At 36.9% G+C, this 20,563-nt stretch overlaps 1 protein-coding gene across 37 annotated transcripts in view; it reads left to right on the top strand.

Moving 5' to 3' along the window:
• The window catches only part of SNAP91 (synaptosome associated protein 91), a 140,834-nt gene that overhangs the window by 50,197 nt on the left and 70,074 nt on the right, over positions 1–20,563 (top strand). For all 37 annotated transcript variants that reach the window (XR_011497669.1, XR_011497668.1, XR_011497667.1 and 34 more), the window contains exons 4-9: positions 390–465; positions 1,426–1,528; positions 3,501–3,594; positions 5,229–5,340; positions 12,935–13,041; positions 17,238–17,279. Coding sequence is in view for 34 of the 37 variants with exons in the window: in XM_070496298.1 (XP_070352399.1) it covers positions 390–465; positions 1,426–1,528; positions 3,501–3,594; positions 5,229–5,340; positions 12,935–13,041; positions 17,238–17,279 (534 nt within the window). In the remaining 3 variants the exon portion in view is untranslated. The remainder of the gene's footprint in view (positions 1–389; positions 466–1,425; positions 1,529–3,500; positions 3,595–5,228; positions 5,341–12,934; positions 13,042–17,237; positions 17,280–20,563) is intronic.

Genomic DNA, 20,563 nt, shown 5'->3' with positions numbered 1-20,563 from the left:
TGCAGAAAGGAACAACAAAATTATTTTCCCATAGCAAATATACTTTTGTGCCTTTAAGCAAAAATTGCTTTCATAAAAATGTTAAATTTTGGAAAATATTGATAAAATGAAAATTACCCACTTGATATGAGATGCCTTCTGAATCCTATTAAATTGCCGTGTTTCTGTTATATACAGAAATGAAAGATTGTGCAATTTAATTCTAAGTCAATGAGTATTGGTCAATCTTTTTTCCCCCTCAGAGAAAGTCAGCAGACTAGGAAACTTTATAATTGAGTAAAAGAGATCACGATGAGAATTTGTAAAAGAAAAAATCCGTTCAGTATCAGAAATTGTTTATAGGTATGATTTGAGAATATTGCTGCTTAATTCTAATTTTTGTTTTTCAGAGATTTATTCAGTATTTGGCCTCTAGAAATACATTATTCAATCTCAGCAATTTTTTGGACAAAAGTGGATCCCATGGTGAGAATATTTCTGTTTTATAATTTTCTTGCTAATGCTTTTGATCCAGAATTTCTTGATTTTTGAAGTGAGGTTATTAATCCAAAATTATTGTAATAGCTCCATTGAATATTTAAGAAAAAATATAAAAGTAACTGTATGGTTACTTTATAGTAACTTTAAAATATTTAATTGTTAGGGGCTGGCCCCGTGGCATAGAGGTTAAGTTTGGCACGCTCCGCTTCGGTGGTCCAGGTTCGCAATTTCGGATCCCAGGTGCGGTCCCACACCACTCGTCAAGCCATGCTGTGGTGGCAACGCACACCCAAAATAGAGGAAAGATTGGTACAGATGTTAGCTCAGGGCCAATCTTCCTCACCAAAAAGTGAATAAATAAAATTGTTAGAAAACTCAGCATATGAATTAAATATTAATTTCATTTTTGTCTTTTTCAGTATTTACTATAAAATGTAACAGTCGACATGCTAGACCCACAGTTGTTTTATTTATGAACGTGCAAGAGGCAGTGAAATGAAACATACTTCCTCAGTAAAAAAAACTCTAGTCTTAAAGACGTGTTCTTTGTAAATTAATAGAATTTGAACTGCAATTGTTTGTTCATTCATCATATTTACTGGTTGCCTGTTATGTGTAAGATGAGTTCTCAGAGAGCTCTCAGAGAGCTGCATGTATTATGTCTGAAACAGACTGTAATTTGAAACAGTGAGCAAAAATGCAAGGAAACGTTAGAAAACACCTTCTGTACAAGGATGATAGCATAGCTAAGCTGTATAGTCTTGGAACATCTCATGCCAAAAGTATTGTTGCCTGAAATAGGATTTTAAATGAGGCCTGACTGATACACTTATTGACCTCATCCTAAAATTATTTACATTTGAAGAGTTTAAATAAAAACTGGTACTAAGCAAAGCACCATTGAAGGTATCTTATTAACTAGTTGTATTTCCTCTGCCCTTCCAGGTTACGATATGTCTACCTTCATAAGGCGCTATAGTAGATATTTGAATGAAAAGGCTTTCTCTTACAGACAGATGGCATTTGATTTTGCCAGAGTGAAGAAAGGGTATGTTCTATCCTTCTCAGATTTATTTGAAGAGAATTAGTCTTTGAGGTATACTTGATTTATTTTAACTAAGTTTAAATGCCAATTAATTTTGATCATGAAGGCCTAGTTTATAATCACTTGAGAAAAAAGCTTGAGAAAAAAGCTCAATAATATTATAGAAGTTAGCCTTGAGGTTGCAATGTGCACTACTTTGTATTTCCATGGGTAAAATCTGATTTGCTGCCCAGAGTTGACACAGTGTAACATTTTATTTGTTAAAATCAATTCAAAATTCTGAAACTCGTATATACCTTTAAGTAATTTTAAATGGAGAGAATTTAAACAAGGTTCATTTAAAAGGACAGTGGCTGTGGTCGACAATAGTTATTTCAATGTGTTTTGACTGAGGTAAAATTGAATCATGTTTATGGTGGAGATCTGTTTTTGAGAGGTAATACTGCCCTGGTATTACACACACACACACACAAACCATAATTGAACTAATTATTAATACTAACCATTAAGAAAACCTCACTGAAACAGAAACACTTGCATTTCAATTTTTAATAACTATTTATTATCCTGTAAAAATATTTGAGTTTAATCAGAAGTGTTCAGCCATAAATTTAGGCAAATCTTGTATCTGTTCCCAACTTGAAATAATGCAATGTATTGTAGAAGGTTTGACATTTTAGTCTCAAGAATCCACACAAAAAGATAGAACTATTTTTCTAATAGCTGACCTAAACTTAGCTTTGAACTACTTTTTTATCATAGTGGTAGAAAATACAAACTTACCTGTTCAAAATAAATTAGTTTCTTGTGAATGAACATTTTATAAAATTAAGGTTTCCAGAGGCCAGCCCTGTGGTGTAGTCGTTAAGTTCACACGTTCCACTTTGGTGACCCGGGTTTCCTGAGTTCGGATCCCGGGAACAGACCTACACACGGCTCATGAAGCCATGCTGTGGCAGTGTCCCACATACAAAATAGAGGAAGATTGGCACAGATTTTAGCTCAGTGACAATTTTCCTCAAGCAAAAAGACTAAGATTGGCAACAAGTGCTAGCTTAGGGCCAATCTTCCTCACCAAAAAAAAGAAGAAAGAAAAATTAAAGTTTCTGCTTCATCCCATTCTCATTAGAGATGATTCTAGTTCGTATGGCTTCCTCTGACTTCTTACATTGGTCCTGGGCAGCCATTGCTGATGTTCCTAGCTGCATTGTGGCCTCTCCACAATAGATCCACAGCTTTCTTAGCAATTTCAGCACTCCTGTATGGGTACATAAGGACACTTTAGGATGCATTCACTACCATCGAAGTAGCAGAGACCCTGAAAGTTGCCATCATCAGCCCATTCACATCACCTGGGTATTTTCCTCCGCTGTTTCAGTATGGCTGCTCCTGACCATCACTGGAGGCAGAGGCTCCCTAGGAGGCCCCTGGGTGGGTATCAGGTTCAGTGCCCCCTTTGATGCATGCTTCAGCACTAACCTCCAGTCGCGTCCTCTGCAGCTAGTTGAACTCATCTCCCTTTGGTCAAACTGTGCATATCAGCATGCATTTTTCTTTACTTGATGCTTAGTAGACGGTACTCCCAGCTCTATAGGTTTTGTAGACTTCCAAGACATGTTTTCTCTCTCTTTCTCAAAAACAAACAAATAAACGGGGGTTTAGGAAACCTAAATTTTTAGTACTGTTATCTCTTTTATAGACTTAGAAAAATCCATTCAGAAATCAACTGACCTCTTTTATCCAGACCACATCGCTTTCTTCCTGAGGCCGTGCAGATAAAAAGCACTGTCTGTGTGGCCAAAAACTGAGGATGGATAAGGAGCGTAGAGAAGGGAGTCAGCGACAACCTCTTCATATCTCACAATCATCCACAAGATTAACGAGGAAATAGGCGGGAAAACAGCATAGGACAACGTATGTGGTCTTGAATTTTCCACATATGAGGAATTTTTATCTTTTTTTTGTTTAATTGTAGAGCCGATGGGGTGATGAGGACAATGGCTCCCGAAAAGCTCCTGAAGAGTATGCCAATACTGCAAGGACAGATCGACGCCCTGCTTGAATTTGATGTATGTATCTCACCAGAAAATGTTTCTGGCAGAGTTAGTGTTGTCTTTTATTTGAAGGTGGGCTACAGGTAAAGCTTCGAATTTCCTCAGGAAGCCAATTTAGATCTCCCTCATATAGAGGAGTATGATGTACACTTGGTTCAGGCTGTTAGTGTGGTAGAGATGATTTGGGTTGCCCAGGTTGTCCGAGCAGTTTACCAAGTGTTTACTTAAGTCGTGGAAAAATACAAGTGGTTCATTCTTGGAATCCATGTTTAGAGCAGGATCGTGGCCTCCTGTTGGGTTTGACAGAATGAAGTAGCTGCAAAGTGTGCCTTCAGGCAGCAAAATAACTTAGCCTGCTGTTAGAAACCATTTTGTATAAACTGCTTAAATGACACCTTCCACCAAAGAGAATTATTTTTGTTTTGTTGTGGTCCTTCTTCCTGGCAATACCAACAAGACTTGTCTCTTAAAATCGTACCTGTATCTTGACTGTGGTGATAGATACACTAACCTACACACGTGATAAGATTATATAGAACTAAACAGACACACACAAGTCAAACAGGGGAAATGCGAATACAATCATTGGGTTGTATCAATATCAATATCCTAGTTAGTTTTGAAAGATGTTACCACTGGGAAAAACTGGATAAATGGTACATGGGCTCTCTCTCTATATTTTTTCAAGCTGCATGTGGATTTATAGTTATTTCGAAATTAAAAGTTTAATTAAATACATACATCTGATTCATAAAAACAAAGTATTCTGACATGTAGGACGATCTTAAACTGGCGTTGTTAGCTTTCCTCTTTTTTGGTGGTTGCCTAAAACAAAGATTTTTTCAAATATTAGTAACTTAATATCTCTGTTAAGGTTATACGATTTAATCTAAAATGAGTCCTAGTCACAACACCCAACTCCTGTGAAATTTCAGTAAAAGCAGCAAACCATCTTACTGTTTTGTGACAGATTTTACAGGGAGGACTTTACTGGGTATTTATGTAATTGCTTCTCTCAACATTTTTTTCTTTTTATTTCTTTGTTTTCCTTACCCATGATAATGGTGCCATCTTAATTAAAGGATAAAAGAAGTCCTAAGGGGAAAAGAACAGAGCTTGAGGAGTTGTGGACAAGGATTGGGGAATGGAGAGTCATTCTTCTTCTGTGTGTTGGTGATTAGAGCATTTTGTAGATGGGTGAATGCTGTGAGTCTCAAGAATGATTTTAGGGGTAGGTGGCTAAGGGACCTGTCCCCACACTGTGCTTCCTCCCTGAGTCACCGCAGGTCCCTGGAGGCTGGACCTTCCACAGAGACCATTATATGAAGGAAGTGGAAGAATGTAGTAAACGTCATAAAAGCAGCGAAAGACCAGATGTTCAAAAGTTGGATTTGATTGATCTGTGGATCATTGATCAAGTAGAATGTATATATGTCTTATAATTGATAGGTCTAACTTCATTGCTTAAATTGAAGCAAAAAAATATGCACTCCATTTTTTTGATATTGGTAGGGCTGCTAAAAGAGTTACACAACATTTGTAGAATGTGAATGAATTTCTTAGTAATTACTTGAGACATTTTAATGTATTTTGAGAAAAATTGTCATTTGATGATATGCAGTTAACATTAAATTTTCATCTTTTTCTAGGTGCATCCAAATGAGCTAACAAATGGTGTCATAAATGCTGCATTTATGCTTCTTTTCAAAGATCTTATCAAACTTTTTGCCTGCTACAATGATGGAGTTATTAACTTACTTGGTAGGTAGAACTACTGAAAGGTGTCTTTGAATAAAGACTATCAGAAGGCAAAGATTTGGGTACTGCAGATTTCATACATAAAAATCTAAATAGAGGATTCATTCAGGTCACCTTTCTATATGTGTTCTTATGTCAGTGAAGATTAAGTACAGGAAATAGAAAGCACTTTAGATGTTTTAAGTAGGAAGGCGTTTCATACAGGGATTTTGGTGCTTACAGAATTTTGGAATGACTAAAGGAGTAGGTTCTAGGCTGTGCCTCTTGGATATAAATCCCATAACAATAAATAACTGCTCCACCGTGCTGACAACCACCTCTGATGCCATCCCTGGAGATGCTCATATGTTGGTGTAGTTCCACATATCTGACCATCTTTCCCTTGACATAAAGTGAAAAATCAGATGGATACACAGCTTGAAGTTTGGCTACAGTGAACGATTTCTTTCTACTGTCAAGGTCCCCCCTTTGTAGAGATACAGTGATTCAACAAACCACTTCCAACTGGTTCCAACTTGAACAAACATCTCTAAACCAAGCTTGAATTCTTCTTTTCCTCTGCCAGCTGGTTATAGGGAACTCCCCAGAGGCCATAGGCATGAGTCGAGGGAGAAATTTGAGTGCAGAAGAGTAGGTGCACTGGGAATATGAGCCTTCTGCTCATAAAGCCTACATGAGCATTCAGGATCTGCTGGAGGCTGATCTCTTAGGCCACTTCCATTTGCTGATGGAGTGTTCTTGCACTTGTCCAACTTTATGATTTGGTTTTTAGGTAACACTTGAGGTCTTATGATCACTTGGTATTGTGTGGTCAGAATCTCAGTCTCTAGAAGCAAGCCAAGAGAAATTTTTCCAAAGGAGGTTAGTTACTGTCTGAAGAAGACATGGCTGTGCTCCAAAGCACTAGAGGCTTCTACTGTATTTTCCAGTTGGAATATGCCAGAGGCACACTGCAGCATTTGGATCTGCTGCGGACACTCTGAATGCCTTTAGATCCGCAGGAACAGGGGCCCATGTGGCTCAAGTTTGGAGCAGTTGCAGACCCTTTCCTTGATCTGGACCCTACTTGTATCTGACACCATACCCGATAGTCTGTTTAGAGCAGCGCACAAGCACATGTCATTGTATGTTACTGACAAAACCAAAGAAGCTAAGCAAACTTTTGTCTGCATTTTAGTTATGGGGTGCAAGGTGAAACAATTTGTCTTTCACATGGGGGTGACCTTGGGGCCTTCAGAAACTTCATTGAGTTAGCAAGTCCCTGAACTTCCATAGATTCTGTCTCCCACACTTTGGCATACATAGGACGTATTAAGGCACCGAGCATACCTGAAATTCTTACTTACTGGGTTCAGTCAGCCTGATGTCATCAAAGAGATATCCCATGGGATTATGACAGCCAGAGAGATTGATATCCTTGAAATAAGACAGTGAGGGTGTACTGGCATCCTTGCCAGGTGAAGGCAAACCGTTTCTGATGAGCTCTGTTTATTGGGCTAGAGATAAAAAGAATTTAATAGTTTTATAGGTGCCTGTCAGGTGTCAGGAGCTGTGCTGATTTTATGCTGGTAAGGAGGACACATCTGGATCTCTGCCAGTAAGAGTCATCCCCTGATTAAGTTTGCAGTGACCTACTGTGAATCTCTCAGATCCATTCGTCTTTTGCACAAACCACATACACAAGTTAACTGGAGATATGATGGAATTGCTACCGCTGGCCCTTTGCAGAGATCAGGAAACCAGTGTGGGGATTCTGCTAGTTTCAGAGTTATTTCTTTCTCAACTATGTATTTAGGAAACTGGTGAAATAACCACAGATAGTTTCATGCCTCTACCAAATCTAATTTTCTTTTATCGCCTAATTCCCATAAAGCTTCCACTCAGATTAGTGGAACATATAGTGGCATTTTGGGTCCCCAGGGAGTAGCATCAGCTTAAAGTTAGTGTCCCTGAAGAGTCTGGGTTTGTCTCTTTCCCCTGGGCATAGTCACTCTGGTAAAGAACCCTTTGCAGAAGACTTGGAAAAAGTGCTTTTGGGTGTTTCAAGGACCTTCCTCAAGAATATCTGGAGAGCTAATTAAAATTCAGAATCCTAGACCTTCAGCTTAACCCAGAGATTTTAATTCCGAAAGTCTGAGGGAGGGTCTGAGAATCTGCATTCGTAGTAAGGTCCTGAGCAGTGCCCTTGCTGCTGGGCTGCAGTTTAGGAACCGCTGCTTAAAACCGCTTCCATATGCTCAGGTTAAGATTTTGAATCCATGCTTTTTAGCATCTTCGCCCAAATTGATCAATTATCAATTACATCACAAAATCTGATGTAATATTCCTTCTGCCCTGCTCAGAACCTTCAGACTCTATTCCCCTTCTCTAGATTTTTATCAATGAGAGTTGCTAGATTCAGGGGGAAAAATACAAGACGCCCAGTTCAATTTATATTCAGATCAACATGAATTTTTTTTTAATATTAATAAGTCCCGTACAATATTTGGGACATACTTATGCTAAAAATTATTTATTTACAATTTAAATTTAACTCAGTGTCTTGTATTTTATCTGGCAACCCTACTGCCAACATAAATTTGCAAAGTCTTGCACCTCTTTTAGCATGTATGTTTCTTCCTCCTGGGTCAGACTTTGTCCTCGTCTCCCTAGGGCACGCTGGAATTTCTGGATTCTGAATCTCCTTCTAGGTATTGAGGCAATTGGCCAGGGGGAAAGGTAGGTAGTTGACGGATAGGGGCATGAGGAGAATTTTCATTCCCTCGTGAAAGGTGAGTTGATTACAGGATCTCCAACCAAGGGAGGGCCAGCCTCTTCAGACTGAGAAGGGAAACGTTCTTCTAGCAAAAATAGCTCAGTTTGGTTTGAATCTACCCAAGAACTGCCCTTTCCAGTTTTCTTTCTCAATAAACATCCTAACTTTCACAAAGGAGACCATGGCGAGGCTGGGAATTTAACTTAACCACGTATATTATAATTCAGCAGCTCCCAAGATTAGACTCTGACTTTCAGTGATGACAACCCTTGTCTGCATGAGATAAGATTATTTTAAGGCAGCTTGGAGTACCGCAGTCTGACTGGTGCCCTGAGCCAATAATTTACAATCGTGTGTTGTCATTTTCCTTTTTAAGCTCTCCAGTGGAATCAGGAGCAGCTCTGTTTGCCTTATTCCCATCGTGGTGGTCTATCCCAGCAGCTGCTTGGTCTGATAAGCTTCATTCTAGGTGCTCATTTCGGAAAACCATAGGTGATAATTTAAGTCATTATTTTGCTTCTATACGGGACAGACTGGAAGGGTCCAATTTCCTTCATTCACAGGTGGTCATCACTGCCTTCCAATCCGATCAGGTTACAGCGTGTCTGATCCCAGATTCCCATCTTTGACATTTTTGAGGGTCTGATTTCTACAGCCGCTTCAGGTACCAAATACTGTGTCTATTCAAGAAACAGAAACCACTAAGTCTAAATAGTCTAAATAGAAAGGGACTTAACACAAGGAGTGAGGTGCTTATGTGAGTATTGGGAGCCTGCAGGAACTGGTTCTAGGCTCAGTCTCCTGAAATACTAAGTTCTTGCACACTAGGGAAGCTGCTCCTTCTGAGGCCACTGCTTTACAGTATGCGAAAATAAGCTGCTGCCAGCACTTCAGCTGCCTTGCAACCTAGAAACCTAGACACTTGAAGATTCAGGGAGTAGGGAGTCAGATCTAGTGGCTGTGACTGTAGCCATTATTCCTTAAAACCCAGGAAGCTGGAGGGTGGACAGGGGAATGCTGCTGAAAGATAATCTCACACTTTTAGAATCTCATCACTTGTCATAAATAACAGCTGAAAAGGTACAAGAAGACTGCTTCTGCCTCAGTTTCACCTTCCAAATCTCCTATAGGTCTGTCTAATTTGCAGAACTAAGTTTTCATCCAGAACCCTGGCTTCTCATAAGTCTAGAAAAACATGGAATGGAGGTTGGGAGTGGCAGTCACCTACATCGAATACAGCGCTCTTAGAGAAAAATCTTTAGTGGAGAAAGATTCTGCCCATAATATGCAGTTCAAAATTGTATTACCTTTATTTCAAGTGTGAGAGTTTGTCGGTAAGCCCAATAAGATAGATTTTTCCATTCTCTCTTGCTGGCTTATCTTACTCTTCCTTAAAATGTGAGTTTTTGCTAAAGTTCTTTTCTAGCCATCTACTGTTCTGCTTTTTCTGTACATTCGTCATTGGAAAGCTTATCTCCATTATGCTGAGTCCAAAATCTATTATTTCAGTCCTTACCTTTCTTCTGAACTTCAGTTTCACATGTCTTCTTCTTTGAAGACACTTAAATTTAGGTATTGTGTTCTTACCTAAAACTCAGCAATCTCTAACACTGAACTCCTGAATTTACCCTTCCTAATCTCTTTATTTCTGTTTATGTATAATTAGTCTTTTAAACCTGTAACCTCAGTTATCTTTGAGTTGCTCATCTTACTCAAATCCATACCCAGTCAGAAATGGAGTTCTGTTGATTCATTCTCATATTCTCTCACCAGTGTGCCCTTGTTGCATTCCCACTTCTGCTTCAAGAACATTGGATTTATTGCCTTTACAATTCATTTAGCAATTAAACAGGTTAATCCAATGGATTCTCCTCTGTTGTTGTCTTGAGCAGCTACTTAAATGCTGCTCTCCTTTACTGTTTATGTTGAGTTCACAGGTAGACTGTAGTAATACATTTTCTCTTTATGTTAAAATAAATACTCAATAAATATTTTTGTTTCACTTAATTTGGAAAAGATAGTCTATTGGCTAAGACTAGCCCCAGAAAAGGAGGAGAGTTATACCTTTTCATATTAAAGTTCTGGCTTTTCTAAAGTGGTAGAGGTGTACGTTGTTGCCTTACAACATTCTCGTGCTGAGTGGCCTTCATTCATTGTTGTCGTCAAATGGTTCCTGTAAAAGTAACACTGTAGAAGATAGCTTCACTTAGTATCCTAAGTATTTTGGGACAGGTATATCTCTTGTTTACTAAATAGTGCTAGGAATTAACTGTGTAAACATGTTATGGGTTAGTTCTAATCAAGGACTTCATGACTGGTTCTCTGTGTCCATTGTTGGAATGCACATTGGTGCTGCAAATCTGTCATCACCGTCATGAAATTGTGACGTGCGAGTAAGAAGATGCTTCCCTTGCTGACTCATGGCCGTTACTGACAGTCCACCTGCGAAGTCTCGGTTTGTTTCACGGGGCTGAGCTTTTCATCTGGTGCTTTTCCTGGGATGACTACTCTGTGAAGGTTAAAACTAATATGACAAGGGAATTTATCAGCTCTTTATAAAGAGTCTTGTTAGAAATATCAAATTTTTTCATTTCAAAAGTTGAAAATCAACATATGTTATCTTTGGCATGAAAGAAAGAGGCTCATTTCTGGGTAGCTCATCCCCTCTGTTGAAAGTATTCATTTCTCTGGGGCCTTCCCTGGTCTCTAAGGGAACAAGGGAAATTCACAGCTTTGCATGTATTCATGCATGTTGCCTTTCTGTGGCATTACCATGGTTCTAGAAACAGTTATGAAATTATAAGTTAAAGCTATAATGATTGAATCTTTTTTGTTTCTGAATCCTAAATTACCATGAAAGATATAAACAATTTTAAAAGCATCCAGAGGAAACAGAGAAAAATTAAAATTTTGATGCACTGGTTCTAAAAGGAAATTGAGATTCTTCAGTTTGATTTATCTTTTTCTCTTATTGCTGAATATCTGATGCAAAGAAATAAACTTAGATTATAGTAAAGTAATTTAGACATTTGGAAGAAATTGTTTATGTGAAGATTGTTGAACAGGAAAGAAAGGAAAGTATGTTTTAGCAGAATAAGTCCTTATTTTCAAAAGTTTACACTAAAAAAGATTTGTTTCCTTATGGCACCGTGATTCTATCTACAGCATTATAAAATAAGATAGAGTGAATAAAGAAAGTATCTTTAGATTTGGCCATTCTTTTGGACTCATTTTCCTTTCAAATCTTAACAAGCAGGAAACAGTATGTGTTTGTTTTCCTGATCTTTTTGCTTCCCTTGAATATCCTACAGGGCAGGTCCATGTTAAAAGTAAAATTACCAAAAGTCTGTCAACAGAGGTAATGAGTAGCTACCCTCGATAATTAATTCTTTGTGTAATTATATATTAGTAAACCTTTCTTGAGAAAATTAAAAATACTTTTGAGGTAGTAAAATTACATGCTGAATGAAATCAAGAACTTTCAAGTGTGAGAAAATATAAAAATAGCATGTATTTAACCATGTGCAAATATAAAGTAACAAAGACACTGGCCGGCAGTTATGATCCAGAGTTGCCTGGGAGCTGTTACAGACGTTAACCCACTGTGTCTCCGTCTGCAATGTCAATAATTATTGCCTGAATGAATTGATGAATGACTGGCTGGCAAAAACACTGATGAAGTGCTGGTTTTCTTCAAACTGTATGTGGAGAAAATACATTCTCATACTGCAGTCATAACAGGGCTATAGTACCTTTGTTGTTGTTAGTGCCATCAGGTCAGTCCCAACTCCTTGTGACCCTGTGGACAGCGGAGCAGAACCCTGCCCGGTCTTTTTGCGCCATCCTCTCACCTTCCGGTGCTCTATCAGACAATGCTCCACTGCTGTTTGTAGGGTTTTCATGGCCAGTTTTTTCAGAAGTGAGTGGCCAGATCCTTCTTCCTAGTCTGTCAGCTCTGCTGAAACCTGTCCACCATGGGTGACGTTGAAAGGGTGGTGGCAGAGCTTTCAGCATTGCGGCAACGTGCAGCCACCACAGTATGACAATGGACAGATGAGTGATGTGGTTCCCTGACCAGGAAACAAAACCAGGCGGCAGCAGTGAGAGCTCTGAATATTAAGCACTAGGCCGCCTTAGTACCTTAATGACTGTGAATTCTAGTCTTGGGAGTGCAGAATACAGCAGCAAAGGGGTCCTCTGTTTTCTGTCTAGAAAGCTACAGCCTGAGAAAGAGGGTTCGTTTAGAGACTAGAAAGTCATAAAGAGTTTGGCAAACCAAACTTCACAAAACTCCACTATTTTTTATAGCTAAAAGACTCATTATAATATCTGAAAGAAATAATTTATGACCAATAAAAGCAAGTATCAATTTATATGAGGTGTAGACAATTTAAAGAATTCTTTAATTCAGGAAAGTTTATAGGATATTGCTTTTATAATATATGAATTACTGCTTCATCGTGAACTAGTAAGAAAATAAGGACGCTGTAGAGTGCGGTCATAACTTTTGAGATTGTCATCAGCAAGAATTTGATGCTATTTTCCAAAACAGAACACTGGGATATGTGGATCACGAGTTTAACCTGTTGTGACAGTTCATGTATTCTTCTGCTTTAGTTGTCTATCCATTATTTAAATTGTTTCACGTGAGACGCCTTGGGACGTAACACCTTTGTTAAACTACTCAGGCCCCCCTTGTTTTGGGGCTTTAATACCTCATTTAGGTTTTAGTGCCAAGTGTTGTGATTCAAACATTAATTCTTTTAAGTAATAATATTAACGTAAGCTTAGAAGAAAGTTGAATATAATACTCTTTTCAAAATGCTTATCTATCTCTTCTAGAAAAGTTTTTTGAAATGAAGAAAGGACAATGTAAAGATGCTTTAGAAATTTATAAACGCTTTCTAACTAGAATGACGCGGGTGTCCGAATTCCTCAAAGTCGCAGAGGTAAGTAATACTAAGCTTTGTTGGGAATATAATTTAAAAATAACTCGTGTATCTGGAGTAAATGATAGAATTTATAACTGGCAAGACATTCTGCCACAGTCACAGTGTGTTAGGGTTGGAAGTGACCGCAGAAGTCATGTCATCCAGCTTTTCTCAGGGCTGTACTGTGCACTCGCTCATCCCAGTCAGTGTCCTTCTGTGTTCAAACTAAAGTTTCATGGGTAACGAGTTCATTTAAAGCTTCCCAAGGTGATCTGTTCCTCCATTCCACCTAATGGCTACCTTTGATTGTAAGAAAGTGCTTCCTTTTTATGGGACCCAAGAAAAAAGCCTTTAGAAAAATCCATCCATTATTCTTAGTGTGTAAATGAAATCATAAAATCTGACTTTTCTTAGTTTGTCAATGATTTAAATACAATGGAAAAATTAAACAGTATAATTTTATGAAGCTTATAGATTGTTTCTTAAGGATATTTCTTTATACTTAAAGTAACTGTAATCCTACAGTTGGTGTTCCTGAGGTTATCTGTAAATTGGTGTTTTCTCTTACAAAATCCAATTATTAATTCAGACTGATACTGGAAATTATGACAACCTTTTCATTGTAGTTCTTTGGCAAGATGACAAATGTCAGCTAACTGATTGCTAGGACTGGCTGGAGTGCTGTATGAGACGGGTTCCGAAACTCAGCAGCCAAAGGAAGCAGTTCTGTGGCTGTGGGACATTCGTGCCAAGATTTTGCGATTTTTTTGCCATTTTGAGAATGTAGCGCAGAACAAGCATTTTATACACACAATTTCAAAAGCACTCTAGTCCATGCGTTATTTTTCAAATCTCATTAATAATTGTCACCTTCAAATTCTAAGACCAAAATAATATTGCAGGATGCTGTCTCTTCAGCTTTGATCCATACGGCTTGTCATCAGAATAAAAACCTTTTTTTATATAACATGAGAAACAAAAGGTGAAGATTAGCTTAGGTAAATTATATATACATTGCAGCTCGTTCATGTATATTTCCTCCTGGACTTACTGATGGTGGTGGTCTTTAAAGAAAGATAAAAATGCTTGAACTTTTACTTTTGTTGTTACACAAGAATTATTTTTTTGTATTTGAGAGGATTTTCCCATGGTTTAACCATAATTCTCAATATAGTCTAGCAAAATTTGCCTAATTTCCTTCGGTGAAATATCAGTTATTCCTAAGCACCCAGAGCAGAAGATTATTTTGTTCCTCCATTAGTTTCTGTTGCACATGCTTCCCAGTTTTCCCATTTGTATTGTATATATCAGATAGGTAAGGAGGTGGACATGTGACAGTCTGAAGTATGCATTTCTCTAATCAGCATAAAAAGGCTGAGCTCAAGGTCTCCAGGAGAAAGAGGGGTACTTATCGATTTCTTCTATTTTTACATGTAAAATTTTACTTCGTGTCTGTTGATAACATCCTGTTAACACAGACCCAATTCAGGCCGTTGAGGAGGCACACAGAAATGTGATGTCATTTTGGGAGTCTGTATTTAAATAACTGAATAATAAATACTTTACCTTAACATTATGTTTAAGACTTTTTTATAGAATGAATAGTAACTTACAAAATTATTTTTTACTAGAATAAACATTAAACCACTATGAGATAAAAACATAACCATTTGTGTTTTCTTTCACACTTAAATTACATTGTTCATAATTTAAACACTAATTGTTTGAATACCAGTTTTGAGTAGTTTGGTTATGATTGGTTAATGTAGAAATTTTTCAGCAAAGCTTCTCTCTCTATCAAACAGTACTTATGTGGTGTACATATGTATGGACTCATACCCAATAGCTACCCTGTAGTTAGTCCATTTATCTCAAGATTGTGTAGAAGACTTCCAGGATGTCATTCCAAAACTAATATATATCTCATATATATATATATATATATATTATATATATATATAATATATGTATATTGACTGTGGCAAATGTTAGCAATACATTGTCCTTTGTATTAAAAGAAATGTGGAGTAGTTGAACAATTTCTATGGAAATACTCAAATTTCCCAGAGGAATTGCTTAAAGTGCAGAAAACTTCCCATGTTTTGATTCTTATACAGAAGTCTTCTAAAGCAGACAACTGAAACTTTGTAAAATGGTTGTGTTACAGATAATAGGCATTCCTGCTAAACACACTTTTCCTTTTATAGAACCAAGTTATTCTTAGTTTGCTATTCCAAGGTAAATACCAAGTCATAGGAGTTATATCTCCCAGAATATTTGCAGACCGAAAGTGATGAGATTTCTGTAATACAGTTACACTTTAGCTTGATCCTCCAGTTACATTGTGGTTCAGAAGTTGAGGGCAGTAAAAATAGTAATGCCAAGGAAGAATTCCCAATCTGTGTCTTTAACAGAATTAGCCATTTAAGAGAAACATGTCACCTTTTACCAAAGTGATTCCAATATTAGGGATCCATAATACTTTAATTTCAAAAATACTGACTTCATTCATACTAATGTTTTTAATGCGTCATCTAAAGAGGTATTAAAATATAGAAATAAATGGAATCAGATTGCCTTAGCATTATAATTTCCATAATTTGTAATAATATGAGTGAATTAGGGAAGCATCAGTGGATTTCGTAAAACCAGAGCTCAGTCATTAAGGGGTAACGTCTGTACTTCTGGGAGGCATCTCCAGCATAAGGTGGCCTAGAGGGGTGAGGGCCAGTGCTCTAATCCAGTGGTTCTCCACAGCAGGGGATTTTGTTCCCCGCCTCTTCTGCAGGGGATCTGGAGACATTTTTGGTTGTCACAACTGGAGGAAGGGGAGGGCTACTAACAGCCAGTGGGTAGAGAACAAAGATGATGTTAACATCCTGCAGTGCATAAGACAGCCGCAACAAAGAATTATCCTAAAATGTCAACAGTGCAAAGGCTGAGAAACCCTGCTCTAGACGTAGAAAAGGCAAAGGGAAGAAGTTAGCTCAGCATTTGATATGCAAGTGGCTCCTCCAAACCCCATCTTCCTTACTGTCTTTGTAGGAACCCAACACTTAGACTTCATGTATTTGCTTCGACTCTTCCACCAGCATAATCAAAGCACGTCCTCTCTCAGAGAGACCTTGGTTTGACCCGCTTTGTTTCTTTGAGACTCAGTTTCATCAGTTATATAAAATGAGACAATTGAAGTTATGATTTATATTCTCTCCAGTGTTTCACTCTGAATAATTTTCAAACTTACAAGAGTTAGTAGAGTAGTATAGTGAACACCTATTTATGATCTTCATTGACTCACCTTTATTAACATATTCCCATATTTGCACTTGTGTGCACCCTCTTTTTCTCTCCTTCTGCCTCCCTTCCCTCGACTCCCTTCCTTCCCAAGCTACCAAAATAAAAATTCATAAGTGCTTTTACCTAGCAATTCCACTTCTACAAATGTATCCTACAGATGTGTCCACAGGTGCAAAATGGTGTGTGCAGCATTGCTTACAATGGCAAGAGATTGGAAGCAACTTCACTGATGGGTGACATGAAATAAATTATAGGACAAGAAAGTTCTATGCAGCTGTTAATAAAAGGAGGAATCTCTGTGTATTAATATGGATATAGCTCTAAAATATACTGTTACATGAAAAATGCAAGTCTAGTGTAGATAATATGCTATTATTATGTAAGAATGGGGGAAATAAATATGTACTTAAATATTTCATAGTTCTTTGGATATACATAAAGTAAGTCTGTGAAGATACATAAGGAACTAACAAAATGTTCCTCTCTGTGGAGGAGGGGTGGGAACTACACCCTGAACAAGTTAGTAAAACTGAATGAGCACTCCATGTCCAGAGGACTTACTGGGTGTAATTAACAGTTTAAATTTAGTTTAAGCATTTTTTAAGATTTTTAGCTGCCAGTGACATATAAGAGACCTTTAAATTTTACACCTCATTTTCTTAAGTTCCTTTTTGGGGTTCTAACAAAATTCTGTACATTTGTTATATCTAACTATATGAATGAAGTCATTGCTCTATTATATTGAGTGGAAAACTACGCAATGAGCAAAGTGAGATTGATGTATATAATAACAATTCTCTTACACTGAGATTGAGCTGTAGTTTTAACTAATTCTGTAGGTGATTTTCTATTAAATGCAAAGGAATTAACTTTTAAAAGTTTCCATTAAGTAACTTCTTATTTTTTTTAATCCACAGCAAGTTGGCATTGATAAAGGTGACATTCCTGACCTCACACAGGTAGGTGATTCTCTGAGTGGAAGATTTAGTATGCATGAAATTATTATTCCATAGTTTGCCATAAATGATTTTACCTAGGGCATTCTTTGCAAGCATTTAATGCATTTTTAATTTAGGCTAACCAACCTTCTTAGAAATTATTCTAGCTTACTTATTTTTTATAGCTATTGAATGTATTTCTGGAGGTAATATAAAGATTTTCCAGCCCATATAACATGGTTTTTTTCTTAAAGGCAACTGAATTTACTTATTGGGCTCATCTTTTAATTCTTGAACTTGAATCAAAAGGAAGCCTTGAATAATGTTAAAAAAGTGCTTTATCTATGAAAAGTGACTGTTCGTAGGCATCTAAGCAGAACGTTTGGGCTGTTCTTCCTGCTCGTTCTCCTAGTTTTCAGCATGTCCCTGTTATGAAGGAGGGGCCTGAATAGGGAGAACTCTGAAATCATAGTTCTACTACACTGATACAAGTCTTCTCTATGAAGTAGAGGAATTTCTATATATAAAAGAACCTTTTTAAAAAAGTAGTAGTGGTAAATGAGTGATTTTTCTGGGGACAATCTAATAAGTAAAAACAATGGTAGCGCTTCCTTATCAATCCTTTTATCCATCAAGAGGGTACATTGTAGAGCTCCGGAAATACAGACTCGAGATCATTCACATGTGCAGAAGTACTCTATGCCCTTTCTCCTAATTGACAGGAACTGTTTTTGGTTAATCAACTAACTCATCACTCTGTTATGGTAAATTTCTGTCCCAAATGTGTCCTTTAGCTAGAGATAGTCAGATGATGGGAGAGAATAGAGAGCTGGTATCTTATATACCAGTAATGAATATATGAGTTTTCTGTCTTTGTGAATTAAAAAAGTCATTGTCTATTTGTAAATAAAAAAAAGTCTGAAGAAAACTGTCATAATGAAAGATTACCCACTTTTTAATAGTATCAAAATATGTTGAATAATTTACTATCTTTATAATCCCTTGAAATATTTCCATATTTAAAATAATGTTAACCTTAAATTTTTATTAAAAATTAGAGAAACCCAAAGTAATGGTCTCTGTATTTATATTATTAAAATAGCAATTGAATACCAAGAATTCTTCATAAATAAAATTCACAAAACAAGTCAGAACATGATGGCATTGTATGTTTTAGTTTAAAAGTTGAAAAATAGCTCCTTCTAGTAGACATAACATTAATATGAAATATTTTTGCTACCTTGAGAAGACAGTGTTCTTTGATCAGGCACAGACCTGAATAAGATATTGGTATCATTTTGGATATGGCTAGAAATTGTGTGCAAAAAGTACTATTAAAAATCTCTTAGATGTAGATTTATGAATTTTGTAATCCTGTAATAAAAAGCAAAGAAAATCAGAATGCTTTCATTTTAAATTATTTAATTATAATAAACATTTACATTGCAACCAGATAAAGAATACATGTTAACTTAAAAAAAGGTCGATATTAAAATATTTAGCTCAATGAATAGCTTTTCGAAATGGTAAATCATCTTTCTTTCACCTCCATAGATATCTCTCACTGTAGAGGAAAAGAAAAACGTAGTATACTGTTAGAGAGGCTCTCAGTTAAGAAGAAAGTAGGTCCTCGTTCGCCTCACTTAGTTTGCACAGAGTCTGAAGGGAAACACAGGACGATTTAAAAGAATACTTAAATACCTTTTTGTTTTTAAAATTAGAAAATCGTAGTATATCACTGAAAGAAGGAGTCACATACTTGGGTTTAATTTTTAATGATACTAGAACATTCATTATAATTGATATAATCTTCTTCTCTCAGTGGTCCAGAGACATAATATTTTACTTAATGATGTACGTTGTGTGTTATCATAACTTGGGGAACAGAGACCTCATCCTTGAAGAAGATAAAACCTTGCCCTGAGTTTAGCAGAAAGCTATTCTGTGGTAGAGATTCATTAAAATCTGTTATCACTCTTTCCTCTGCTTTTGTTATGACTTTAAGAGCCACATAAACTTCAATATTAACATTTATTTTAAAATAAGTAATAAAAAATCCTCTAGCTGATTTCTCCAGTGTGTATTTAAATGTCAATATGAGAGTATTGTATGCTTCTGAAATTTCTTAATGAGTAACCAAATGGTGATTTCTGCTGGGATCATGAGCAACAGAGCTAAACGCACTCCCTAATTCTTATCTAGAGCCCCTTCCAGCTCTAATGGAGGCTTCTGTTTGGGGATTAGACCCACTATTACAGTTTGATCAGGTCCCAGCTGGAATGTAAGCTGCTCTAAGTTTGTTTCTTTAGACAGTGTTAGACTGGGATTAATCTGGAGATGGGTCAAAAATACTAAGTTGTGTGGACTCAGTTTAACACCTTTGAGATTAGGTTCTACTCTCTGCCAGGCTTCTCTCTGGCCACGATGGCCACTGAATCTAGCCATAGCAATGAACAAAACACCCAACATGGAAGATGGTTAAAGAGGAGTTGGAGACCAGAAGGCCTATCTTGCCTGGGAGTAGCAGTAGGCGTTGGAACTGAAAAAGGATTAGAATTCCTCTTGTGGGAAGATGGAAAAGGGGAATTTAATGGTATCTTTGAAGTTAGAAAATGCACAATAAATACCAGTGTGGTCGTTTGTAGCCCTGTTTACATTGTGCATATAATATCATCATAACTGCATTTAGATGATTTACGAATATCAATGAAATTCTTAAAAATATTCACAAATTTTCGGAAGTGCTATATTGAAGTGAATCAGAACTGAAATACTCCCCCTCAACCTTTCAAATGGTTTCTTAGATCTAATGATCAAAAATTCAGATTATCTTTTGGTTGTTTTTTTTTTTTCCATTTGGTTTTAATGATGCTTTGGAATCTACAGCATCTATGTTGTAGATGGATGCCTCCTATTTGGTCCTGGACTCACAATCAGCTATGAATTTGTTCCAAGGAAGGGATTTTCAAAATACTATTTCCTGTTTGGTGTGTGTGTATTCCAAATTTAAAATATCTCCATTTATGAAAAACATCTTAGGTTTTGATCCCAGGAATTCTGGTTGATCTGAAAACTACTGGTAAAGAAAAGTCTCCTTTTAAAGACTGTACCACTGATGAATCGGTAACCATGATGCATTGCTGTTGTCTGTTAGCTTTCACAGGCTGACTCTTGTTCTTTGGGTTGATGTTTCCATATGATTGGTCTTTTGTCCTTGGCATTTTTAAAAAATAATTAACTAAAGATACTGCTAGCTATCCTCTGTTATCTTAAGTTCCTTTTACAACAGCAGAGGCATTCTCGAA

Source organism: Equus asinus, chromosome 24 (assembly GCF_041296235.1).
Source record: "Equus asinus isolate D_3611 breed Donkey chromosome 24, EquAss-T2T_v2, whole genome shotgun sequence".
NCBI classification, from domain to species: domain Eukaryota; kingdom Metazoa; phylum Chordata; class Mammalia; order Perissodactyla; family Equidae; genus Equus; species Equus asinus.
This window is presented reverse-complemented; position numbering and strand designations above follow the sequence as displayed.